Raw genomic sequence first — 26,414 nt, 5'->3', positions numbered from 1 at the left:
CATGGTGCACAGACACGCAAGCAGACAAAACACGGATGTACATGAAATAAAAAAATAAGTATACATGGCATATATTGCTAGAAATATACATACACAAACATGCTAGGAATCCACACATCTTCTAACACGAGGGTGAGAACTGTTCCGTGCACTCTTGTCGGCTGCACGGAAGCGTCTCACACTTGCCGACTGCCCTGTGCGCTGCTGTGCCGTCTGCTCATGTCTGGCCTATCTTTTGCTGGTGATACCGAACTTCTGTGTTCTTTTTCACAGATACTTTTAGGTGATTTACAAAATTTATTATGTTCGTTCTCTCTCCCTCCCTCCCTCCCTCCCTCCCTCCCTCCCTCCCTCCCTCTCTCTCTCTCTCTCTCTCTCTCTCTCTCTCTCTCTGTGGTCTGAGGATGGAGCCCAGGGCCTCATACATGCTAGGCAAACCCTCTATTAGCAAGTGACACTGTAGCCCCAGATTCTCTGTGGGGAACAAAGAAACCTCAGTTCATGAAGCCGCACCTGTTACTTGTTCTTACCCAACCCCACAGCAGTGCAAATACTTCATACATTTGTGTGTGCGTGTTTTCTAGTTCAACTTTTATATTTAGCTCTGAATTATTATATTAGTAGAGTTATATTTTATTTCTTCTTCGTGTATTAAATCAATAGAGTTATATTTTTATTTCTTCTTGATGTATTAAATCGGCATCACTTAATGGCTAATCCATTTCCCCCCACTGAGTTGAATATGTTCAGTGTTTTGTAACCTGGGAGGTCTCCTGAAGCATCTCTGCTAGCCCTCTGATCCCCCCCTGCAGTCCATATCTGCATTATGCTGCAGTTCATCTTACAGATCGGCAGGGTAATCTCCACCTGGCGTTTATGTATTCATTTATTTATTTAGGAATGCTGCAGGAGGCTGTCACTGAGTAACTCTCTTTTCTGAATGTTTTGTGTGTACACCTCAGGGCTGGCAGGAAAGTGACATGGTCGATTGTGCACTCCTGTTGCCTAGATATTAAGGAAGTCACTAGTGTGTCCCTTTTCTGATTCGCTGTGCCATTTCAAATGAGTTACAGGGCGTCACAGGCCTGCACCCCTTCACTGTAAATGTTTCAGAAGCAAATGGGTAATCTGCTAGAGATTTTCCCAATTATAAATATCCACTCGCCATTTTAGTTGAGCTGTATTGCATTTAATTATTTACTTGAAAGAGGAGTACAGTGCCATTTTCCAAAAATATCATGTGACTTTCAAGTCATGAGCTATGTTTTGTGGTTTGTTTTTGCCTACCCTATAGGTTTTTTGATACAATTACATGTGTTATTTGCCTTTCCCAACAAGAAGTTTCTGTGAGAGCAGAGCAGGATCCAGAACTGTTGGGTTAAGTGAATGGGGCCAGAGTGCTTGAAGTTTCCAAGGGACTGTGAGCACATGGCGTTCTGAGTTGGTTTGCGGTGAAAGACTGGTCCCCGTGAGGTTATGCCAGAGTGCATCCTGAACAAACCCCACTGGGGGCACAGCTGTCCCAGAGAATGCTTTCAGGGCTGAGGTCTAATTCCATTCATAAACAGAATAAAACATCCATTCTGGCATTTCTGAGTGATCATGGCCATCTAACTGATTTATAATTATGAATGAAAACAGCAATTATACTTAATATGGACCCATGCCAAATCTCCAGGCTGTTTACTTCCTCGTGAGCAATAAAATAACAACTCTGCACTGTGTTGTCTAAATAATTCTGACAGTTCTGATCCCTACACCAGCAGTTTTCCGTGTGGGGTTATTTCCAGTGGGAAAGGTTTACACATTCTACAAAACCCAGTGCTATTATCATTGCTTTTACAGAGTTCTGAAATGAGAAATATTTTTTTTCCAGATTAAACCTTATTATACCATTTAGCATAAAAACATTGGGGGGGGTTTGGTGACAATTCATTGAGTGAGGTTGACTCATTTCAGTTTCATGAAAGAATTATTTGTAAATATAATGCTAGTTTTCATGGTCTCCGTCTGTCTAATGCACTTACTAATTGAGAAAGGAATGACAGGCAGCTATACGTGATTGTTAAGTGTCCCTCAGTTATCCGCCCCGACCTGTAGCGGATGGCACGAGCCCTCTGGACGTTCCCTCTGAAAAGCCAGGCTGCCAGCGAGAGAACGAAAGGAGATGGGCCGATGGCACACAGCACTTTGTGATGTGGCAGTCAGGAACCTGTCGTGAGAACTCTTGTGAGAGCCCTCCGCAACCTTGACAGATGATCCTGACAAACCGCCTCCATTGGTCCACTGAGGACACGTGAACCGGAAGTGCCGGTGCTATCTCAGCTCTGGCACAGTTCTGTGTCTCTGGTGATGATTGGTCTTTATAAATGATGTTATTTTCTCCAGTTAAGGGCAGGATATTATAATTTCTTACTTCACTTCGCCACGCTAAGTATCACTGCAGAAAACTCAGGGAAGTCACAGGGAATATGTTTCTTGGAGTTTTTAAGCAATTGTTGTTTTTCTTTAAGAGAAAAGATTTAGCTGTACTTAGGCAAATAGCAAGTTGGACGTGCCGTGCATCGCTGTAGATACCAAGAAGCTAAGTGGAAAACTCCTTGCTTTGGCAGAGTCTGAGTTTGAACATGCTTTTGCTAAACAGCATGGCCTTGGAGGAACATGGTCCACCCCACTCTGCCTGCAAGCAAACCCATTGGAAACCCAAGTCCTCGCCTGACCCTGTTCATGCTGCTTCTCCCTTGAAGAAGTTTAGCATTTTTGTACATCTCAGACTTTATGGATATAGGATGAAAACATAGGCCAGGTTTTCTCTTTAGGTGACATTAAACTTGCAGAGTCTGTGAAATGAAAGCTTGGCCCATAGCTCTGAGGGGGACCAGATAATCTGGAAGGTAACAGAATGCTGCCTGCTGTGTTTGTTCAAGCAGGGATACCGAGGCACCAGGAGCACGGAGCACACTCCTGTGTGACTTGGGGTAGAAGGGCCTCATGTCGCCCGCCACTAAAGCCACTCTGCCCTTTAATTCTATGTTGCTGACATACCTGCCAGACTACATGGTTCTGCTTCTTAATGCTCTTTCGGTCATCAGGAAGTAATGCACAGGCAAACCTTATTCCCGATGATGCCTGCACCCTGCCCCCCATAGGTCTCCAGGCAAGGTGCAAATACTGCATTCACCAGTTTTCTGTTGTCTTCTAGAGACCGTGTAATCGGGTTGATGATGACTGCCTGCGATCTTTGCTCTGTGACGAAGCTATGGCCAGTTACAAAACTCACAGCAAATGACATCTACGCAGAATTCTGGGCTGAGGTATGTCCTTGATTCTCGTATTTACTCAGACATGACCGAGAAGTGGGAAGGTGTTCCAGCAGAAATCAAACTCGGTGGCTAGTCACTCTACCTGATACCTGATTGGTCATGTTAACAGTCACCTTGGACAGCTGTGGTCGGTCACACACCATGACGAATTTAGCAGTTATAACCATGCAGCGAGAACTCTGTTGCAGTCTACCCGACTAAGGGCGAGTTCCCTGACCCCCACAGAAAGAGCTGGGGACCGTGCTCATTGAGCGTTGCTGTGGGAATTTTCCTTTCCTGACAGCTGACCTTTGCTCACTGGGTGTGTATTACTGGATGCTGCTTTAAATGTACACTGGGCACGGAGGGTTCCGAAGCCCCGGGCTGCATCTCTCACCGGTGAGGAACTGGGGAGCGTCAGCCTTGTTTGCCTCTGGCATAAGACATAGGTGTGCTCAGTGGCCAGCTCAGGTTCTGCCTTCTGTAGGGCAGCCAGCCTCTAGAGAGTGGTTCTCAACATGTAGGTCAAGATCCCTCTAGGAATTAAATCACTCTTCAACAGGGGTTTTCTGAGACCGTCAGAAAACACAGCTATTCATAACAGTAGCAATCACAGTTCTGAAGTGGCAACGAAAATAATTTTATGGTTGGGGGGTCACTACATGAAGAACTGTACTAAAAGGGTCTCAGCATTAGGAAGGTTGAGAACCACTGCTCTAGAGCGCATGCACACACGCACGCACACACGCACGCATGCACATGTGCACTTTTTTTTGTAACAGAACCTGTCATGCTTAATTAATGAAAGTGAGATACACAGGTCTCAAGGGCACTAATCCTTCACGGTCAGCTCGGGTGCATGTGTGAGCTGCAGTACAGTCTGTAAACACCACCTGGGAAAGCTGGACCATTGTTACACCAGGTTTTACATACTATGCAGATCATACTTTTCCATCAACGTTTGAATGCTAAGCTGTGAAGGGAGGTGTGACAGGCACACAGTATAGGTTCCCTCCCTGCATACCCCTTGCCGATCACCCAGTCCAGGGTGGATGAAGCTCCATCCAAGCGCTGTAGGCAGTCTCCCGGACCTTGTCCGTGGGAGGAGTCACGAGTAGTCTCCGGGTTCTGTGAGTTGATTTACCGCACCCCCCCCCCCCCCGAAGTCCGGTGCCTCCTCCCCTTCCCACCATGCTGCAGCCTGCTCCTCTACCCCTCTCCCACCTCCACATTCCTCTCCATGCCTTTCAGAAGGAGTAGCCATGATGAAGCCTGCACGTGGCCCCAGAGCGCAGTTGCTTCGGCCCTCAGGATGTAGCCCTGGGCAGTCAGCACCCCCCCCCCCCCCGTCAGAGCTTCCCACAAGCACGGGATTCAGATCTTCACCCCCCCCCACTTCCATAGCCTGCCTCTGCTCCCTTCAGCCGTTGAAGCCACTCGTTGGGTGCCTGTCCCTTGCTTGTCCCACATCCCTGGGTTTCCTTTCCAGCGTCATGCTGCTCTAGGCACACACTGACGCCGCTTATCGAGGAGCCCATTCCCTCCTTGGACTTGTGACGTCATCCTGGGCAGACACTTGGTAGGCTTCACCCATGTGGACAGAGAAGAGAGCAGCGGGACCCACCAGTTTCTGAATTTTTTTTTTGTTTGTTTTTGTTTTTCGAGACAGGGTTTCTTTGCGTAGCTTTGCGCCTTTCCTGGAGCTCACTTGGTAGTCCAGACTGGCCTTGAACTCACAGAAATCCGCCTGGCTCTGCCTCCTGAGTGCTGGGATTAAAGGCGTGCGCCACCAACGCCCGGCCATCCAGTTTCTGAATTTAAAGCGTGGAGCTGAAGCGTTGGAGCTTTGAGGACCTGGGCGGTACAGGGCAAGTTGTAGGGCACAGTGCTTTAAGTGAGGGGTATAGGAACTCCTTTCTGACTTTAAGGAATCCTAGAAGGTTTCAGTGTAGGGTTGTGATTTCCAAAGGGGGGAAAACGTTCATTTAAATGAAGAAGTGTGCATCATTAAGAAGATTTCAACAAACTTTAACAAAACAGAAGCTAGTAACTTTCTAAGAGCTGTAAGGATGCTGTGAGCATCTTGTAGCATTTCTAGAGGAGCAAGTGGAATGATACAAACACTCATCCCAAAGTCTAGTGTTCGGGAAGTCCCTTACAGCGTCCACGCACAGCAGGAATGCGGTACCCAGTGGTGTGTCAGCCATCCTGGATCCTCAGTGACAGTTTCGGCAAGCTGCTCACCATCCCTCCGTCAGTACCGGTCATGCCCAGCTTCCCCCATTTCACACAAAGGAAGAACCGTTTGAAGAGGAAGCCGAGGTAGCCTTTTCATACCTCTCACCCCTCCTCCTGTACGGTGGCACCAGAGGAGACGTTTGGGTGTCTAGGAACTTGGCAAAAAAAGAGTGTCAGAGCACAGTACCAGACAGTGACACACGATTGCCATTGCTTTGACCACATGTCTCTTGGGGCATGAGACATTTTAAAGAAAAATTTCATGAACACCAGAATTTTGTGTGACTCTTTGAAAACCACGGATATTTTCCCCCTGTCTATTCTAGGGAGATGAGATGAAGAAGCTGGGCATACAACCCATCCCGATGATGGACAGAGACAAGCGGGACGAGGTCCCTCAAGGACAGGTACAGAGGACAAGAGCCGTCTCTGTGGTTGTCTGTCTGTCTGTCTTCCCATCATCTGTCTATGGAACTTGGTGGTTTGGAGCCCTGTATAGACAGTTCTCAAACGCAGAGCTCCCTGTTCGTGTGCTCTGTCTGGTTCCTGGGTTTGTGGGAACCTGTTGGGGTCCTGGCCACTCTGGGGTGCAGACACCTGCCTCTCCTCCCCTCCACTGCTTCTTTTGTTCCCTGTTTTACCTTTGGTTCTGAAATTGTTTGAAATACATCTTGTCATTAAGGAAGGGATCTAACAAAATCTTTCTAAACATTTGTAACAGAGTCTGTCCAAAAAAGGATTCCGTTTTAGGATTCTCAATCCGAAAGATAGTTCCTTTTAAAATAGATTGGGCTTTGCCAAAAGAGGGATTCTTTTTGTAGCATGAGGGAGTTTTAAATAGCTCTGAGACCCACAAATACTTTACAATGCTTCTAAATTCTAAATTGATCACCGTGAGGATATTTTGTCAGGACAGTGAAGTACTCCGTTCTCCGGGACATAATCTTTTTCTCGGGTGTTGTAGCCCAGTGACCCCTTGCTCAGATTTAGAATAAGAAAACACCTGTGCGTGCTATGAAACTACAAACAGACCTGCTGAGGTGGTTCATCCCCGCAGCCCCAGCCCCCGGGAGCCTGTGGCGGGAGGTTCGTGAGTGCCGGGTCCACCTGGACTGTAGACGAGAGAGACGCTGTCTCAGACTTATGTCCAAAGCGGAAATGTCTGAGCATTGCCCTCGCATGAAGGCTGTGACCCCAACTACCGCAGGAGAAAGCAAAGCGGAACCACTCAGAACCGCTGCTGCTTCTGCTCCCTAAAGAAGCTGCAGGGCTAGTGAGGGAGCCAGTGAGGTCCCCAGTGGAGGGCAGTGGTCTGGGCTCTGGGCAGCCTTACAGTGATCCATGTCCGCTCTTCACTAGGTAGGCAGGGTAATGTCAAAATCTCAAAGAGGGAGAGGGAGAGAGAGAGCTGAGCTGAAGGGCACAAGTCTGAGGGAGGGTGGCGATGGCACAAGGCTCAAGGTCACAGAAGAAAACCAGAAGTGACGTCAGCTGCCCCTGAATGCTGAGCGGGAAGAGAGCAGGCCAGGGGAAGGACTGTGGGCCTGACTGCGATGTCCACAGGGCAGCGGTCACGTTAGCACAGGATCTCCACAGGCCTTGGATTCTAGCCTGACTAGTTTAACCCGTTTAACTCACTCAAGTTTTGAGTCCCGTGGGTGTGCACTGCAGCAGTGTATTAGGGATTTGTGTGTGTGTGTCCTCGTCATCCATCTGAACGGTCTGTCAGCTAGGCAGCGCTGGTCCTCTCAGGGCCCAGAAGACACGGCATAGGCATAGCACACGGTACACACTCAGCACAGACACACAAAGCACAGCACATGCAGCACACACATACACATCACACATCACACAGTACACACGCAGTGCACACAGCACACAGCACACAATATACAGCACACACAGCATACACACAGCACACAGCACATGATATGTGACACACACGGCATACACACAGCACACACACAAAGCACAGCGCACAGTACACACACATAGCACAGCACACACACACACACCACACACACACACACCACACACACCACACACAGCATACAGCACACACACACACAGCACACAGCACATTCATACTTAGGCTTCAGGGACAGTGGGAGCATCAACATCCTAACCGTGACCTTGTATCGTTTCCCGACCTCCCTCTGCGGCAGCTTGGATTCTACAATGCCGTGGCTATTCCCTGCTACACCACGCTGACACAGATCCTCCCGCCCACAGAGCCGCTGCTGAAGGCCTGCAGGTAGGCACAGCATTCACTCACCAGCCTGTGGGCGTGTGGTAGTGTGGTATGCACAGTCTGTAGGGAATCTTCTGATCTGAAGCTTGTGTGTTTGCTCTGCTGTCCATTTACCGTGTGCGGTCGGTCTTGGATGGGCCCAGCTGGCTGGTTTCCTCAGGGATGAGAACCCCACTTTGCTTTCTTAACTTTTTTTTTCTTTTAATTAGAGTTGGATCTCAGACACTAGCTGACGCTAAGGCAGCCTGTTCTGTAGCTCAGACAGGACAAATGGTACCCCACCCATGCCATGGACCAGGGCAGGTCAGAGGAGAGCTGTGTGCACAGGACCCCTCAGAGTAGGGGTCTCCCCTGGGCTCCTTGTGAGCCAGGCATGAGGCGTCTCCCTGAAGGCAGTGTACCTCTTACCGTAAGTGGCTCTCTCCTGTGAACGTCCTGTCCGTGGTCTGTGCTGACGGGACCCCGACTCCCAGACCCCTGCCAGGCAGCACCCTGTAGGCTCCGACACCCAGTGTGGCCTGCAGACACTCAAACATGCCCGCCACAAATCTCAGAGCCCCCATGCGTCTCCTACGGTGACCTTATACACATACATAGTGTATGAGGAGAGCATGCCCATTCATTCCCTCCAGACAGAGCAGGAGGCCCTGTCCCTGTGCACAGGAGTGTCCACCACTGCATCTGAGGACAGAGTTGTCTGCTCAGGTGATTGTCAGGGAAGGGGCTTGGCCTAAACCGCAGCAGGGACTGTGAGTGCAAGAGAGAAGGCTTGGGCGGGCGCCCTTCCTCTTGGGGGTGCTTAGCCTCCTCCCATGTGCCCTAGCCGCAGATCCCCTCCACCTCTGCCCCACCTCTTCTGAGACCCCAGCTCAGTTAAGAACACTGACTTTTTAAAGATTCTAATTTTCTTTTTAAGAGAAGTCCCTCTCGGGAAAGCAGGGGGTGAATGGTGTTCAGGCTTTGTCACGGCCCAGTCTTGCCCAGGCTGGGCAGCTGGAGTGGACACTAGGGAAGACGTGGGCATACGTTTAGCCAGAAGTGTTAGAGAAAACCCAAATGTGGTGTGCTCCAGCCTCTGCTGTGGACAATGTTGAAAACACCAAACCAATAAAGCCAACAAGGAGGGTCGTTTTGACTTATTTTCCTGTCCGAGAGACGGCGGCCTTTCTTCCATCCAACCCTGGAGAGCGCGACACCTGGCCCAGCGGCCCGAGTCATAGGGAGTTCCCAGGAATTGATCCACAGAGGCCAAGAAGGATGGCTCCACACCTGGGCTGTGGCTCACTCCCTGAGGGAGCCACTCACAGAAGTGCAGGCATCAAGGGTCAGTGGGGATAGCAAGTCACCTGCATCTGGACCCTAAGTTGAAACCCCCTTTCCTACCCGGAACGCCATGCTCTGTAATACATCTTACGAGCGGGCAGGGTCCGTAGCTGTGGGGCCTTCAGGCACCGGCCTGACTGCTGTGGCACTCAGCACAAGCGGCCTGGAGAGTGTGGTCAGTGGCGTTGGCTAACCCACCTCATTTCTTAAAGACCATTCAAGTGTTTAGATACCTTGTACACATGAAGACTAAGGAAACTAGCAAATATAGTGTGTGTCATTTTCGAACATATCAGACTATCCCTAAGATCCGGGAAAATGATACTCAATGTTACAGCACAGATTAAGAGTCTTACCTGGCTTCCAGTGTATGTTAGGATATTTTTTTTTCCCAAAAGGTATTTTAGCATGCTTGCTCATAAAAGAAAATTGGGGGATTTTTTTAGTAGTGTTGTGTATAAATTTTGCCAAAGCTCCTTTCCAACATGGACTTTGTGTAAAAGAAAGCCAGGTCAGGATGGGGTGGGGTGAAGAACTCTGCCAGGCTCACAGGGCAGGCTCGCACAGGAGGCTGTCACCGTTGCTGGTTGCAAGGCCGTGTGCCTGTGATGTTCCAGTTGAGAACAGGGAGAAAAAAGATTAGAGATCAGTAGGAGAACAGGGCTCCGATGGGAGGTCACCAGAACAGAGGTTCTGCTTCTGCAGTGGGATGTTCTGGAAGTCCAGGTCAGGGAATTTGAGATGTTTTACACATGAGAGGCTGTCCAGATTAAACGTACCAAGGAGCGCCTAACTGGCCTTCCTAGGTCTGTGTAACTTGGGGGGTATCATCCTGCCCTCTCACCTGCGACCCACCCCTGGCTGCCCCTTGCTCCATCAGCCCCGACCAGGAGCCCTAGGTACACCTGCTGACTCGGTCATCCTCAGTAATTAGGAGATACGGCCCTCGATCCGGCTCAGCTCTTGTCTTCGCTGCCAGGGGAACAAGGTGTCCAGTGCTCTGGTGGCTCCGGGGCTCACTGCTGGAGAGCCGTGGCAGGAGGCCGCCTTGCTGCCCCACACCAGCCGCTGTCGGCAGCGGACTGACTCCGACAAAGCTCAGTTGTCCCACATGACTGATGTCACTTCTGAAAGCCGGTCCAGAGGTCGGCTGTAACTGTGCCCTTTTTGTTCCTAGGGATAATCTCAATCAGTGGGAGAAGGTGATTCGTGGGGAGGAGACGGCGTTGTGGATTTCAGCCCCCGCAGCTGGCAAGGGGGCATCTGAGAAGCTGCCTGTGAAGGTTGATGACTGATCCCGGCGAGGCACCCGCCCAGCGACTGACCCTCATCCCGCTTCTTTGACTTCGTTCCTTTTATTTTTTAAGCGGGGAAAACCTCTCCCAGAAGGTACCATCACACATACACACACATGTGAAGCAGACGACCCCTGCTTGCCGCTCACGCCTTGGACAGTGAGCAACCCGGGCTCCACCTGCCTTCTGAATGCCATCCGCGAACAGGCCAGCGGTGCACTGGTCTCGGAGGTGGGCAGAGACCACAAGGGGGCTTCTTGCCCGGGGTCCTTCCGTGAGGGTGTGGCCAGTACCTTGGTTCTGTGCTTCGTCTCCGTGGCAATGCTGCTTGGTGGCATTGGTTATAAATAGGACACACGTCCCCGCGGTGACATGTCACCTCCTTGTTGTAGCCTGGGACGTAGGTCACGAAGGTCACAACCCACAGGTGTTAGAGAAATTCAGGTTGTTGATTGTAGGCAGACTAAGGGTGTGTTCTTTCAGTTTATTTGGGGGCACATAGGCAAGTCAGCTCCACGGAAGGAAGAAGACCTCTGCCCTTGGTTGGGGAGACACAGGGTACATCCCAGGCATCTGAAAAGTGCAGCTCTCACTTCAAACCATGTCAAAAATTAAAACACTTTCCCCCCTCACTGTAGACTGTAGCCTCCGGCAACCTTAACCAAATCCTTTGCACAAAGAAAATAAAAGCAAGGCATATAAATTTCCTCCAGCAAGAAGACCTGTGAGTAAACAATGTGAATTTTCAAATCAGTTTCTTTATATTTTTATTGTGTGCTAGGGCAGCATTTTTATCACATCCAAAATGAAAGATGATTCTAAATAATATCCCCTTCCATGCCATATTCCCTTCCGAGGCGCCGGACAGTGCAGCCTCAGTCTCCTGGAATTCCAATCTCTCCCCTCACTGTGCAGTCAGGCCCAACAAGAGGAGGTGCAGGGCCACCACCTGGACCCCTGATTATGTCCTCTCTGCCGCTCTCATATCCAGTCCTCCTCAAAGAACCCCAAGGGTGAATAAGTTCTCATGTGTGACTTTCTGGGGACTGCTGCTGTGTGAAGTTTGAGAAGGCAACAGAGCCCTCTGGGCCCTTCCTGCTGAGGTCTATGGAAGTCCCGGTTCACACCGTGAGGATTTTCAGGACAGGGCCATGGAGTCCCTGCTTGGTGGTTCTCACTTAGTGAATGAGTCTTGAGAAGGTAGAGGCTGGTCAGGAATGATCGGCCCTCTCACCACTCTGGCAGGCGTGTGAAAAGTTGCTCTGAATTGAATTTCTGAGATAGGCGTGGATACGCTCGACACTGTACACACCACTGCTTCGAGAAGCTTGGCATTTGCAAAAATCCATTCCGTTTTCGTCTACATACTGATTGATGTAGCAGAGAGGGCTGGACACAGACCTTGTTCTCATGTTCACACCACGTGTTCAGTTTCCTCACGGGCTTCTGGGAAGTCTCCCTCCACACTCCTCCATTTGCTGTTGTCCCCATATGAGGTGAAAGGTGATGCCAGCGAACACCAGGGCTGTGCACACACGTGCACACACGCACACATGGTGTGGGGACAAACACACAGATGTATATATGGCGCACACACCAGACAGGAAAGTCAGACCCCCATATTCAAAAGCGGTGACTCTCCATGAGGCCATGCATGAAGTGTCGCTTCTGTGAGTGTTCACAAGGGGAAGGCTGAAGCAAGTCCACTGTCCTCACACCGACATGTGGCACTCGAGTCTACAAAAAGCCGCTTTATCCACACAAGTTCTTCAGTCATCCGTCTTGGAAGCTGGTTTGCAGGAAGGGCCAGAGTTTAAGATGGTTGCTTCATTCTGGCTTTTTGAAGGTGTGCGTGAAGTGAATTCTGTCCCCCAAGTATGGAAGAGGATCCAGGTGGTGGGAATCCTGTGATGCTTTTAGCACTTCATGGTTGCTGTGGTAATAAGAATATTACAGAAATCTCTCTGAATTTGACTTAGCTAAGTATGGTGTGGCCTCTCCTGGGGCAGTTTTGCAGAGGAACCGGCTAGGAATTTACTGGCTAGTCCGTCTCTTGTGAAATGTCAACATGAGAAGCAGTTTGGGTCAAAGATAAAACTTTGTAACATTGTTTTCACCGTGTATGAAACTCAGGAAGCCTACATTTGCCCAAAATAAGAGAGGCCAGGATGCAGCCATGTTCAGTTAATAACTTGCTTTTAGAATTCATGCGGTCAGGAGTGGTTTTTATGTCTTGGCAAATATGTTTAGCAGACAGGCACTTGAATCCTGCCTCTGAGGTTTTTTTTCCCACCTCTTTTCTCACTGTGTTTTCTCCCACCAAAGATGTCCAGGGATTTCTCCTTAGTGTCTGATGCAAGCTTAGTGACTAGTAATGAATATAAACAGAATGTTGCATTTGTAAATTATTTATCATCATTTTAATGCACAAATTTTATAGTCATGGTGGTTGTTTAATTGCTTCCCACATGTTGTGGTACCTTTTTGTCTGGGAAAATGTTCTCGGATACGTGAGTGCATGCCAACACTAATGTGAAGTATCGAGTCGGGGCGGTGAAACAGAGTCCTCACATTTGTAAACACCAGTTAGTTGATTAGAACAAAGTAGAGGGTGTGAGCAGCCGTGGAGGCGGTGGAAAGCGTGCCGGGGGTGAAGACAGCTTCATACCTTCCTAGTAAGTGAGACACAGGAAGAGAGAGGCAGAATCCTATCCCCAGCTCCTTCCGGTTGGAAGAGTGCGCTGGTGCCTGTCACTGTGAGGCTTCAGGTGACTCATTCCCACAGCAGACAGAGTCAGTTTGACCTGACCTGGTCGGTGTCGGGTTCCTCTTTCTAGCATGTGTTAGCGTTTTTTATTTTGTGCACACGCAGTGAACTCTGCTTTTCCCCCTCCCCGCTGTGTTCACGTATGTGCTTGATGTGTGAGCACAGCCTGCCTGTTGCTGCATGGCGGCCTCAGGGACCCACCAGGTCTTCCAATGGGCTTCGCTTGGCCTGTGGTGTTTCTGCTCTCCTGGGTCTAAATTAAGACCTCAGTTGAACAGGACTAAAGTATTCACCCTGCCTTGGCCTTGGGCCCTTATTTTAAATGCTGACTCCCCCCCCCCTCTTGAGCTCATCTTTGGCCTTTCTCAAGTGTAAGGGACAGTATGTGTAAAGGGGCATGCCCCTGGTTAGGTCCATCTTTGCTCATCGGGTTCCTGTTATCATCCCATGTCACTGACACCTACCCTGGGGTCCTCTGGTTTGTCGAGATCTGTGGCTCCAGTCAGAGGCACGGATGGATCTCTAAGGGTCATGGCTCCTCGGCTGGCTTTGGTATTTATTGAAAGTCACTTCTCTCTGTATATTCCAAACCCGCATTTGCTTTGTGCTCCGCTGGCCTTGTGTGCAGGGGGATTCTTGGAAGACTGTTCATCCAATCACAGTCCCCTTCTGTTTCAACTATCAGTCTGACTTGACGGTCAGTGTGAAGTTGGAGTTAAGTCACGTGTGCTGTCAGCTGTGGCTTCCCCTTGCGTGACAGTTACATTTCCACATGGGAGCTTCTGTTGCTGCCCATTTGGCCGCATTATTTATACTAAGTTTAAATTAGAGATGCCCAGTGGAGTACAACATTCTTACTGTTAAACAAAGCTGTACAGTGTGATCAATAGAAGTATTTAAGGCGTTTTATGCATTGACAAAAACAGAGCAAAAGAAAGAAAAAAAAAATGCTTAGAGGTGTCCTTGTTGCCAGTGAGGAGTATAGAACCACAAAGCTGATGTCTCCTTAAGAAAAACACACTCAGAACCCAAAGAAACACTGCCTCAGTCACCTGACTTGTCCCTGCTCAGTAGTGGAAGTTGGTGCTGTGTGGGCTGTGAGCAGTCTGCCTGCTGTTACTGTAATTGTGAGGATTTGTAACTGAAACAACACACTAGGGCTGACCCTGGGTGGGGGGCACAGATAACGCCCAGACACCAGGGCAGAACCTTAGCTGCATACAGAGTCGACTGCAAAGGAAGTGAGCACACACATCTCAGTGCTTAACCTCCAGGAATATACATTTGCAGATGTTTTATCTCTGATGTAAATTTTCCCCCCAAACACTTGTTTTTGTCTAGCCCACCTAAAAGATCACTCTACCATGGGCGTCCCCGCTCTCTTCTTTGGTTGGGTCACCCTTATCCCCAGTCTTATGCTGTATCTTAGAATAGTGAATAGAAATGGCGTGTGGGAATACTGTTTCCATATGATCTGTTGTATGGAGTATATGCTACATGTTCATTTACTGTACAAAAGAAGTGCAGTTGATTGATGCACAGAAGTATTTCTGTACAGGGCCCTACCTATTTAAAAATCACGTACTTGCCCAGAACACTGTGAAACACTTTCCAAACTACAAGTGCAGCGTCTGGATTCTTTCTGAGAAGAACAACTTTCTCCACGTGAACATAGGAACAAAAGAGATTCTCCATCCACACCCAGCCAAGGCACCTCAGAGGTCACGGTGACAGCCTCCTCGCTGGCCAACACCCGCGGGAACAGGAGCACAGGTCCGAGCAACTGATCCTCGGTGGATGGGTCTGCAGCCAAAGCCTTAATGGGCTCTCTTTTGGAGGGGGAAAGAAAGAATTCCAAGTTCACAATATCCAATGTTATTATAGTCGATGAGTTAGTAAATTCCAAAAAGATGATTTTATATGTATGACGTTAAAAAAAAATCTTTGTAAAGTGCGCAAGTGCAATAATTTAAAGAAGTCTTATCTTTACATTTATAAATTATAAATATTGTACATGTGTGTAATTTTTCATGTATTCATTTGCAGTCTTTGTATTTAAAAAACCTTTACTGTTACGTTTGTATAATAGAACAGTAATCATTTATTATAACTCGGGCGAGGTGTAAATAAATTCATAATTCAAGCAGCCAGTATATAAGCATATATGGGTGTTACACTGCAGAATCTCTATCTTTGTTCTACCCACATGCCTAAAGCAGTAACAATCTTTTGTGGATATGTAATTATACATATAAAGTATATATATATGTATGATACATGAAATCTATTTAGAAATGTTCATAATTTTAATGGATATTCTTTGGTGTGAATAATTGAATACAAAGTTTTTAAAGTATCGTCTCTCAAGTTTGCTCTCTTGTTTGCGGGGACGACGGCAGATGCTCCAAGTGGCTGCCCACAGGCGGCAGCCGGATCTTCCTCCCACAGGCGCTTGACTGGGAGACGCAGGCTGCACCCGATGCAGCTGGTGAAATGCTTGGTCTCTGTGGAGAGGAGCCAGAGGACACCCTCTTTGTATAAACGTCTAGTCTACTCCTGGATCAGACCAGGGTTTGTGCTCGTTGGTTTTTTGGTGAGTTGACAAACAGCCACAATTGTCTGGGAAGAGGAGCCTCAACTTAGAAAACGCCATGATACTTGGCTTGTAGGCAAGTCTGTGGGGCATTTTTTTTTTTTTTATTAATGGTCAATGTGGGAGGGTTCAGCCCACTATGGGTGGCACCATCCCTGGGCAGGTGGTCTTGAGTGAGTGCCTAACAAATGAGGCAGAGCAAGCCATGGGGAGCAAGCCAGCAAGCAGTACTCCTCCATGGCTTCTGCATCATCTCCTGCCTGCAGGAGATGTCCAACTTGAGTTCCAACTTCCTTCAGGGATAGAGTGTAACCTGTGAGTTCTTAGGAGAAAGAGATCCCTTCTTCCCCAAGTGGCTTTTGATGGTCGTGTGTATGGCAGCAATAGAAACCCAAGACAGAGGCGGACTGCTGTGTCCACTCTTGTCCTGCCTGGTAAAGGCTGACTTTCCTCTGTGGTTACACACACACACACACACACACACACACACACACACACACACACACACACCACACCATCACTCTGCTGCTAGCTAGGCCAGGGGAGTGTGGCCCAGTGGTAGGGCATCTGTCTCCAAGGACCTGGGTTCCAGCCTTGCACTGTAGAAGAATTTTTAGTTCCCCTGCACACCAAATCTTGACAACCGGAAAGCACTATGCCAGTTCCTTTTCAACAGTGCTGGCTCTGGGTCAGGATTTACTGCCGAAGTCATAGGTCAAGGTCGTAGGTCATGGTGGGCAGCAGCAACTCTGCTCTCCGAGGCTTTCCACAGTGCATGCATGGCCACTGCTGCTCAGGAGGCTCCTTCCTGGGAGGACCCAGATGTTTCTGGTCCTTCCATCCCTCAGCCTTCAGATGCCCCAACACCACGTAGAGGGAGAACACAGAACCACATGGGCAAACCAGGGATCTGCTTCCAGAAAAAAATCCAGTTTGGTTTTGACAGGTCAGTATGTTGCACAGATAATAACTGAATATACTTCTCCTTCAGTCGCTTTGATGGAATATTAACAGGAGAGAGTATGGGTTCTGCTGTATTCTTAAGGCCCGACAGGTATTTGACCCCTGACATTCTGATTTTGTCACCTAGGGGCTAGAATGGCTGCACCGACATAGACCATGACTTGGAACAATTCTTTCTGGCTAGAGGGGAAAACAAAAGGTAGCCTGGGTGTGCAAATCGGAGTTCTTCCCTCCCTGCCCAGCCTTGGGCACGTCACCAGCACTCTAGCATCCCAACTGGTGACTCCGTCACGTTGTAATCACGCCACAGCCCAGCGTTACTTTAGTGCCCACTGCGCTCTGGGCTAGAACCGAGGACGGCAGCAGGTTCATCGGGGACACCGCAGGGACGAGTTACCTTTTGTCCCCAGGCCCTGTAATAACCCTGCCTAGTTGCTTTCAAATCCGAAAGAATGTTTCGTTTTGAAAGATAAAGCCAGTGAGCATCCCTCCCGTGCTCCCAGGCAATACTCACAGGCTTGGCAGAGGAAAGATGGGAAATCCTGGCTAGCCTGCCACCCTGTGGCTGGACCCCAGAGCTACATCATGGGGGAGGGGCTCAGAATGTTTACTGTTCCCGTGGCAATGGCAGCCTTGGCTGCAGTTGGTGACAAGAGGCTCGATGGCTAAGGATCAGGAACCTGACTGTAAGTTGTCTGTCCCCATTTTTGTGTTGGCCTGGCTTAAAGTTGATGTTTGATTGCCCGGGAAAGCCCCGTTTCTCAGAAGTGGTTTTGAAAGTAAAAGCCTTTCCGGGCTGGAGGTCAGCTCCTGGATCAGCATGGTTTGCTTGGACTCAGAGACACACGGTGCTTTCAGAAGTTGAAGAAGCCGGCCATTTCTGTCCACAGCCAGGACCAGAGCAAAGGACACATGCACACCAGTGTTCCACCCAGCTCACTTTTCACTCAGTCCAGGGTCTGGCCCAGGAAACAGGGTGGGTCTTGCCACCTCAGTGAACCCATTTAAGAAAATCCCTCAGGGCATGGCCATAGGGCAACCTCATCTAGACAGTTTCCCTCCAGGGTACCTCTGGGGATTCTATGTTGTGTCAAGATGTCGATCAAAAGTGACCATCCCCATGGTGTGTGTGCTACATTGTAGGGTGTGTGTGAAGGGGTGTGGTGTGCATGTGCGTGTTAGTAAGTACAGTGCCCTGGAGGGAGAGGTACAGAGGGACTCACTACACTAGCTCAGTGTTGGTTTGCTTTCTTTAAAGCTGAGCTTTGAGAAACTTCCTGTACCACACTGCTGCTGTCTTGGAACATGACTTCGAGGTCACAGAGAGGCAAGCAGTCGGGTGTCTTTCTCGAAGGCTTAGTTTATTGACAACATCATTAAAGAGGGGAACAATTCACATGAAATAAATCTAACAACCTGACAATCCAGCTCTAAGTGAAGACACCGAGACCCAGAGGCAGAGTTCACTCAGGGACAGTTGGGAGAGGTGGTGGCACCAAGCAGGTTGCAAGTCTGAAGGCCCAGTGCCCACAAACCCCCATGGCCACACCCACGGGTGGGCAGGACAGTGAGTGGACGCTGGCTCCACTGCAGATGTCCCTTGGAGGTGTCGGTGGCCAGCTGACACTCAGTTGTGCTTAGTCAGGTCAGCCGGGGTGCCAGACACTCAGCCCCCACAGGGTCAGAGCCAGCCCATCGGCAAGAGATCTGGGGAGACTGGTCACCCTGAGGGTCTCTTGTTGCTAGAGTACGTGTATGGCTCCCTTGTGCTGAGGTGCATTGGAGACCAGCATCCGCTGAGCCTTTTGAATGAAACCTGGGTTTTTATGACCCTTCTGAGGCTTGTCTTATCTTTGCAGACCTAATTGGTGTGGGTCACCTGATCCCAGGACGTTGCTGTCAGCACATCCTGATGTCAGGACACTGAGCAGGAGAGCCTCCATTTTGTGTCTTTATTTCGTTCTATAATAAATTCCCCCCAAGTGCCTGCCTTGAGGGGATTTCTATCAGGGTCCAGATTAGATGCTATAAGCGGCTAAGGATACTAATCTGAGGGATAGTCAATGAATCTAAGCACACCGAGTCTGTTAATCTATTCACTTTATTCGTCTAAGTCAATTCTGTCTACGTAGTTTCTTTTCTGTTCTCCTAGCTCCGCTCAGTCCCTCCTGCTCTCAGTCCCTTCTACTCTTCTCTTAGCTCTACCTAGTTCTTTCCATCGCTGTCCTCGTCTTTGTTCTTCTCCATCAATTCTTTTTTTGCTGTTCTCTCATATCCATCTCTATCTAGGCCTTTTCCATCTTTTTTCCCCCAAGCGCGCGCGCGCGCGCGCGCGCACGCGTGCGTGCGTGCGTGCGTGCGTGCGTGCGTGTGTGTGTGTGTGCGCATTCATTAACAACTTGCTAGTAAAAACTACAAAGTAAACTCTCAGGGACAAGTATTCTGATAAGGGTCACATTTGGCAAAGATTTGGTCAGCTTAATTGGTGACTGTAGGTTGTCAAAAGTTCTGGCTGTCTCTTAAAGGGATAGCCACAAGGGTTACAAAGGAAGAAATGAAACCAATGAGAGATTTAAGGAAAAGGCAAAGAATATGTGTACTATTTTATGTGCTTAGTAATATCCAGATATGGTTAGTCAGTTAATAGCCTTTATCTGTTAGTCCCTGAATCTCAGGACCTATATATAATTAGTCTACTGAGCCTAAAATCATTAAAAACTGGTGTAGAAATAAATACAAAGTGTTCATTGTTCTTTGAATCAGAGTGGGGAGGAGCCTGTGGAGGAAGCTTAGGGCAACATAGGTGCTGTTGATCTCTTGAAGGACTAAGATATACCCAGGCCAGACACCTGCACTGTCACTTCCGGCTCACTCTAATTCTTCTGAAGCATTTTGATCTAAGAAGGCCAGACACCTGCAATTCCGCTCTGTGAAAGTTCTATGAAGACTCTTTGGCCGATATTTCTCTTGTCAGTGGCTAAGGATGGAGAACAAGACCTCTAAGTGTCTACAGTCCACCTGGGACAATAGACCTAGTATGAAGCACATTTTAGTATGTTTCTATTCATAAAAATTGTGCAGTTAAATAAGAAACCATCTTCTAGACTATCCACAATCATGTGTGCCCATAAGATTGAGATGCAATCATGAGAGTACATGTACACATAACATGGAAATGTACAGACCCTGACATTCTCTAGAGCAGTGGTTCTCAACCTTCCTAATTCTGAGACCCTTTAATACAGTTCCTCATGTTGTGGTGACCCCCAACCATGAAATTATTTTCCTTGCTACTTCATAACTGTAATTTTACTACTGTTATGAATTGTAATATAAATATCTATTTTCTGATGGTCTTAGGCAGCCCCTGTGAAAGGTTCCTTCTACCCTTAGGGGTCACAACCTACAGACTGAGAAACACTGCTTTAGTACCAATTGGAGGGAAAACTGAACAAGTAAGCAACCCCTGTTTACTCCCTGGCATGTTTTATGGATCACATTTTAAAGGTGACTTTTCATCCTTACTAAGGAAAATTAGAATCACACGTAAAACTTGCCTTCTAGGGGAAGCTTTGTTTATGTTGTAAGCAACACTGTCATGTGCATGCACTTCATCTCTCTCCTGGTTGGTGGTCCTTCCATTTCTTTTACTGTGATGAAAATACCCTGACAAAAAACAAGTTTAAGGGCTAGTGGGTTTTCTGGGCTTTGGATTCCAGGCAATAGCCCAGCACACCACTGAAACTAAGGGGACAGGGACTTCAGTCACATCACACTCACAGTCAAGAGCAGAGGAAAAGGAATGCACATGCGTTTCTAGTCCTTAGCGCTTTCTCTGTGCTGCTGCAGTCTGAGACACGGAGCATAGGGAAGGGGGCTGCCCATAGTGGGCCAGTTCTTCCCACATCTGGTCAGGTCATGAAAACAACCTGGGACAGATACACCCTCAAGCCAACCTGATCTGGACCGTCCATGCTTGAGATTCCCATCACAGGTGATCCTACTGCGTCCCGTGGACAATCAAAACTCTCCAGCTTGACCTTGAAGGGTTGTGAGTCTTATGCCTAGAAGAGCACCTGTAGCTAGAGTTTTCCTGCCTGGCCCACAGTCAGGACAAATCTCTCTCACCTGCCTGTCCCACAGCTGCTCAGACCCAACCAAGTAAACACAGAGACTTATATTGCTTACAAACTGTATGGCTGTGGCAGGCTTCTTGCTAACTGTTCTTATAGCTTAAATTAATCCATTTCCATAAATCTATACCTTGCCACGTAGCTCGTGGCTTACTGGTGTCTTCACATGCTGCTTGTCCTGGTGACGGCTGGCAGTGACTCCTTCTGCCTTCCTGTTCTTTTTCTTTGTTTTTCTCCTCTCTGTTAGTCCCGCCTATACTTCCTGCCTAGCCACTGGCCAATCAGTATTTTATTTATTGACCAATCAGAGCAACACATTTGCCATACAGAACATCCCATAGCACTCCCCCCCCCTTTTTTTTTCAAAAAGGAAAGGTTTAACCTTAGCAAAGTAAAATTACATATACTTTGGGAATTTGGGCATAGCTTCTCTTGCTACTTCCTGCTGGAGAAGGGCACTGTATCTTATGGGAACACAAAGAAAATTTTAGGATTATGGAATAGTCCATGAGGCTGTATTGTCTAAGCCAATTGCCTTCAAACTATTCTGGATGTTGGATCATCTGGACCATGGTGTCATCTGAGACCTTTCAGGGGTCTTGGCTGGTCAAACCTGATGTATCTTATCTGAAACAAATCCATAGCCTCTGGCTTTCTGTGGGAACAAAAGCAGAGCCTCCTTTCCAAAGCAACACATCCTTATATCCAAATTTTAAAGTCAAGGAATCTTTAAAATATACATATTGGTTTAACTCAACATCTTTTACGATCAAATGTTTTTCTGCAGTTAAAAATCCCAAAGACAACACAATCTAGATTCTCTGTGTAATATTCATCTTTATGTGGCTTATTTTTTTAATTAATTTTACTGTCTCTTTAAAGACTTTATTTTTTAAAACTATGTATTTGTTTATATAACTGTATATATCACCTTTTTTTGTCTCTTTCAAGCCTACATATATTTTACACACATTGTAAACTATTACATCTGAATCTGTCTTATTGTGAATCTAATGCTTTAAACTGAAGCATTTATAAGACTGAAATGGCGCTATGGCTGCTGGCTCCACCCACCTCAGCTTCCCAACATGGTGGTGGTATGTTTACCGCCAGCTCTGGGAGCTATCGTGGGTCTATGCTTTTATCCAAGCAGCATGTAGCCCAGAAACCTCTTTTTTTTGCTTTGTACTAGTAAAGGCTAAATCCACCACACATCTTAATGTGCCACTTGCAGAGGCCTCATTCCTGTCATACTGCAGATCAAGCGTGCATGTTACGAACCCACCAGTAGCTCAAACCAGCAGGCTGCCACTCATTTGAGAGAGACAATTAGGAAGCTGTTTTTAGCTCTGTTTTAGAATCTTTTCTCAGGTTTTAGGTGGAAACTCTTGCCAACTCATTGGGTGCCATTTGTAGCTAGAGTTTTCCTGCCTGGCCCACAGTCAGGACAAATCTCTCTCACCTGCCAGGCCCACAGCTGCTCAGACCCAACCAAGTAAACACAGAGGCTTATATTGCTTACAAACTGTATGGCCGTGGCAGGCTTCTTGCTAACTGTTCTTATAGCATAAATTTATCCATTTCCATAAAGCTCGTGGCTTACTGGCATCTTCACATGTTGCTTGTCCTGGCTACGGCTGGCAGTGACTCCTTCTGCCTTCCTGTTCTTTCTTTTCTCCTCTCTGTTAGTCCTGCCTATACTTCCTGCCTAGCCATGGGCCAATCAGTGTTTTATTTATTGACCAATCAGAGCAACACATTTGCCATACAGAACATCCCACAGCAAGCACCCATGTGCTCTTTATCCTCGGCTGCACCTGAGGTGGCCACAGGTATGTCTGACTTGTAAGGACGGAGCTGGATGCTATCTTCTTGTCCTCTTTGAAGACCCCTCCTTTCTATGAATGGCAGGCGACAGGGCTGCTTTTCCATGGGGTGGGCTCAGCAGGGGCCTCACAGCTGTGTGTCTTCTCTCCTGAGCAGTTTACCTCAAGTGGAAGCACTGTGAGACCTATGGCGTCAAGACTCTATGCAACCTGAGGGAGCTCCTGACCCGACTCCACAAGGACCACAGGGATGATATCTATGTCTATACCTCTGGACACCTGAACCCTGACAAGCTTTACAGGCCTTCCAAGACCATCACTGAGCACTGGCACAATGCCAACAGGCCAAGGGAGCCGCGAATCTTCCCGCCCTCTGTGTCCAGAGACAAGCAGACAGCAGAGATGAGGGACGCGTGGGCTTACTTCACGATCAACACAGCCCTGCGTCCCGACGACAGCCACAACACAAGGCTGTTCAGGTATTTGAACCCACGGATGGTCACTTCCCATGTTTCCAAAGAGGGTGTCACCTCGAAGATCCCGCAGGAGGAGGAGGAGGAGGAAGTAAGGGAAAGACGAGTGCTTTCTCGGGAAAGACACAGGAAGGAAGAGCTCAGGCTGCCCGAGATGAAAGTGCTCAGGTACCCCGAGATACCCTCCAGCCGCCAGTGCGCCAGGGCTGCCTCGGGCAGGGATGTGTATCGGTACGTCAGCTCCTACTTAGCTGGTATAACAAAGGCGGACAGATACAACAAGTTCCTGAGTTTCCAAAAAGAAGTGCTGGCAAAGGAAGGCATCCCGAAGAGTGATTTCACGGGGAGCAAGGTGGCTGAGAACCATGAGAAGAAACTGAAGGAGGTAAGCCGAGTGGGGCTCTGGGTGATGCTCTCAACATGGGGCCGAAGTTCAGAGACCCCCATGGGCCCAGACTCAACCTGAGTATCTCAGTTACCTGTCCAGGCAGAATGCAACAAATTTTCTGGTGCCCCTCCCCCCCAGCACCCAGCACGGTCGATAAGAATTGAGGTGAATGGGGAGGATGGTGACATTTGACAGGGGTAAGCCGGAGGTGAATTTATGATCAGCAGTATTCAGTGATCGATGGGAACAGCTTTGGAAATGCTCGGTCTGGGATACAAAAGAATGTCTGCCCTTCTCCTATAGAAGATGGGTGGGAAGAACCCGGGAAAGAGAGATGGTGCAGATGCTAGAGTGACAGGGGCATGCTGGTGGGGACTGATGTGTGAAGTGACGGTGGGTGGTGGGTTAGAGTGACAGGGGCATGCTGGTGGGGGCTGATGTGTGAAGTGACGGTGGGTGGTGGGTTAGAGTGACAGGGGCATGCTGGTGAAGGACTGATGTGTGAAGTGACTGTGGCCTGAGAGGGAACCTTACTGACTAGAGCAAGAATTCAGAGGAGGGGAGAAAGGGGACATCTATGTGTCAGAAAGCCAGAGCCCAGGGTTTGGAATGAGCATACTGTGAGAAAGGGAAGGGTCTTCTGTGCATGTCTGTGGCAGGGTGGGGAGGCAGAAGATAAATTTCTGAGTGCAGGAGGCGGGGTGGATAAAGAAAATGACGGGAGCAAACATCCACGAGTGACCGGGCTCTGAGCAGCTGTGGAGGACCATCAGAGCCCCCTGGATTTGCTACCCACTCTACAGAACCCAGTATCTGGGCAAACTGTTCTGAGGGGAGCATGGAGACCCCACCCCCTGCAGGGGCTGACTCTGTGTTTTCCTTCTAGGAACTCCAGAAGATATGCACCTGCAACCCTCAGCAGTTCAACAGGCTGCAGGTCTTTGGGGAGGTCTTTGAGGATGTTTGCAACAGCTCTATGATCTTCGGGGACCTCCTGAAAGAGGTCAAGGTAACAGCGCACGTTCTCCTCATAATGGCTGAGAACGGTCCACAGGAAGCTGCGTGCACGAGGGATCTCGGGTCTCACAGAAATCACACAGTCCCTAGTCCACAGGACGTCACCCGGCAGCGACTCAAGAGAAGCTGCTTCTTGTCCTGTCAGTCCTGTGAGCCGTGGGAAGCAAGCACCGAAGTGAACTTGCTGCTTAGGCCTGTAATTTCCCACCTAAGCTTCCCAATTATGAGTTCAGAACAACATGGCATATACACTTTCAGAACTAGGCGTGTAGAAGTTAGGAGAAGTCAAGTTGCTTAAAGCCTGTGTTAATTTTCTGTTGCTGTAATAAAATACCCAAGCTACAAGCCAGGCAGGGAAGACAGTCTTTGTTTTAGCTTGTGGTTCCAGAGGGGTAGAGTCCATCACGGTGGGGAGTCACAGCAACAGGCAGGGAAAACGGGGCGGCAGAAGCCGGAAGCTGGCTGATCACATTTCCATCCATGCACAGGAAGTGGAGAGAAATAACAGGAAGCAGAACCAGGCTATGCATACTTAAAGCCTGCCTTCGGTGGCTCACTCCCTCCAGCAAGGCTTCACCAGCTAAAGGCTCTATAACCTTCCTCAAAGCACCACCAACTCAGGCCCATGTGTTCAAATGCATGAGCCTGGCGGCGGTGGTGGGGGTGGGGTGGGGTGGGGGTGGCTTCTGTAATGACAAGGGGTGGGTAAGGATGGCAGTGTGCTGCTTGTCTCCTAGGGTCCTTGCCACCTCCCCGTCAGCAGGTCTCAGAACTGCACATGGCAGGGGATAATATTGTTGTGTGTCCAGGAGTTTTACGACAGCGTCTTGAACTGGTCAGTAGCTGGTAGTCAAAACAGGGTTCAGTGACCATTCAGTTTTATAAGTTTGTGCCTATGTGCGTTTTAGCACATCACAGAAACGGTTCATATGCTTCATGTTTGAAGTGGTTTTAACTGACATCCTTCATACCTATGGGATTTACGCATGTGAAAAATAATCCTTGGGGCTGGGGGGATAATAGCTCAGTGGGTAAAGTGTTTGCAGGACCTGAGTTCCAATCCCCAGCACCCACATAAAATCTGGGTGTTGTGATATGTATCTGGAACTCCAGTGCTGGGGCAAGTCAGATACAGGAGGATCCCAGACTTGTTGGCCAGCAAGTCGAGCAAATCTGTGTGCAAGCGTAAGGTAGGCAGTGATAGAAAAAGACACCTGATGTCAACTCTGGCCCTTGTTGCACACATGGCCTGTGCACATTTATGTACACACTCATGTACCCCACCCCCATACACAAGCCCTTACATCTGGTGACATCGGTGTTTTTGGTTTTTTTTGTATTTTTTCCCCCACAGGATGAATATGAACTCTACATGGCAGCTCTTCTGGACTCCCAGCCCACAGCACAGTATAAGGTAATCACCACCAGGAAGGGCACAGAGTGAGCCTGTGTGTTCCTGGCTTCATATTTCAGGAGCCATAGGATACTCTCAACCCGGGAGTCCCCATATGTTCCTCTGCCATGCAAAATAGCTGGTGCTTTTTTTTAAAGGGGTGATCTTTCTATCAACCTAAAGTATTATGGGTAAAGATCTTTCCTAAACATTGCCACAGCACTGGGTCATTCCCTAACCACAGTCACCACACATGACTAGGAACATACGTGGCACTGCATCAATAGCATCCTGTTGTTACCCTGCATGGGTGGATTGTCACAGCAGGTATACCCAGAGCCACAACACAGATCACTGTCTCCTCTAGTCCCTGCAGGGTCAGTGGGTCAGCATGCCATGTTCTAATAAGAAGTGTCCCATGGGAATGACAGACAGCTCCAAAAGCTCCAAGA

The 26,414-nt window shown here is 48.6% G+C and overlaps 2 protein-coding genes and 1 long non-coding RNA gene across 9 annotated transcripts in view; 2 read left to right on the top strand and 1 right to left on the bottom strand.

Annotated features, from left to right (window-relative positions):
• The window catches only part of Pde10a (phosphodiesterase 10A), a 445,668-nt gene extending 430,818 nt beyond the window's left edge, over positions 1–14,850 (top strand). For 6 of the 7 annotated variants that reach the window (XM_028866647.2, XM_028866646.2, XM_028866643.2 and 3 more), the window contains 4 exons: positions 3,203–3,314; positions 5,867–5,947; positions 7,706–7,794; positions 10,292–10,521. In XM_028866647.2, coding sequence (XP_028722480.1) covers positions 3,203–3,314; positions 5,867–5,947; positions 7,706–7,794; positions 10,292–10,409 — 400 coding nt within the window. In that variant the 3' untranslated portion in view covers positions 10,410–10,521. Of the gene's footprint in view, positions 1–3,202; positions 3,315–5,866; positions 5,948–7,705; positions 7,795–10,291 lie in introns of all 7 variants that reach the window. The other variant, XM_028866641.2, reaches the window with a different exon arrangement.
• On the bottom strand, positions 12,698–17,328 carry LOC119086865. The gene is made up of 2 exons (XR_005090245.1): positions 17,247–17,328; positions 12,698–15,680 (listed from the first exon to the last, which is right to left on the bottom strand). It is a non-coding gene; the product is annotated as an uncharacterized LOC119086865 (long non-coding RNA).
• Positions 17,106–26,414, top strand: part of C8AH6orf118 (chromosome 8a C6orf118 homolog) — a 24,529-nt gene continuing 15,220 nt past the window's right edge. The window contains exons 1-4 of the mRNA XM_037200409.1: positions 17,106–17,418; positions 22,849–23,549; positions 24,439–24,561; positions 25,924–25,983. Coding sequence (XP_037056304.1) covers positions 17,394–17,418; positions 22,849–23,549; positions 24,439–24,561; positions 25,924–25,983 — 909 coding nt within the window. The 5' untranslated portion in view covers positions 17,106–17,393. The remainder of the gene's footprint in view (positions 17,419–22,848; positions 23,550–24,438; positions 24,562–25,923; positions 25,984–26,414) is intronic.

Source organism: Peromyscus leucopus, chromosome 8a (assembly GCF_004664715.2).
Source record: "Peromyscus leucopus breed LL Stock chromosome 8a, UCI_PerLeu_2.1, whole genome shotgun sequence".
Taxonomy (NCBI): Eukaryota; Metazoa; Chordata; class Mammalia; order Rodentia; family Cricetidae; genus Peromyscus; species Peromyscus leucopus.
The sequence above is the reverse complement of the archived record's forward strand: the minus strand, read 5'-3'. Positions and strand labels throughout refer to the sequence as shown.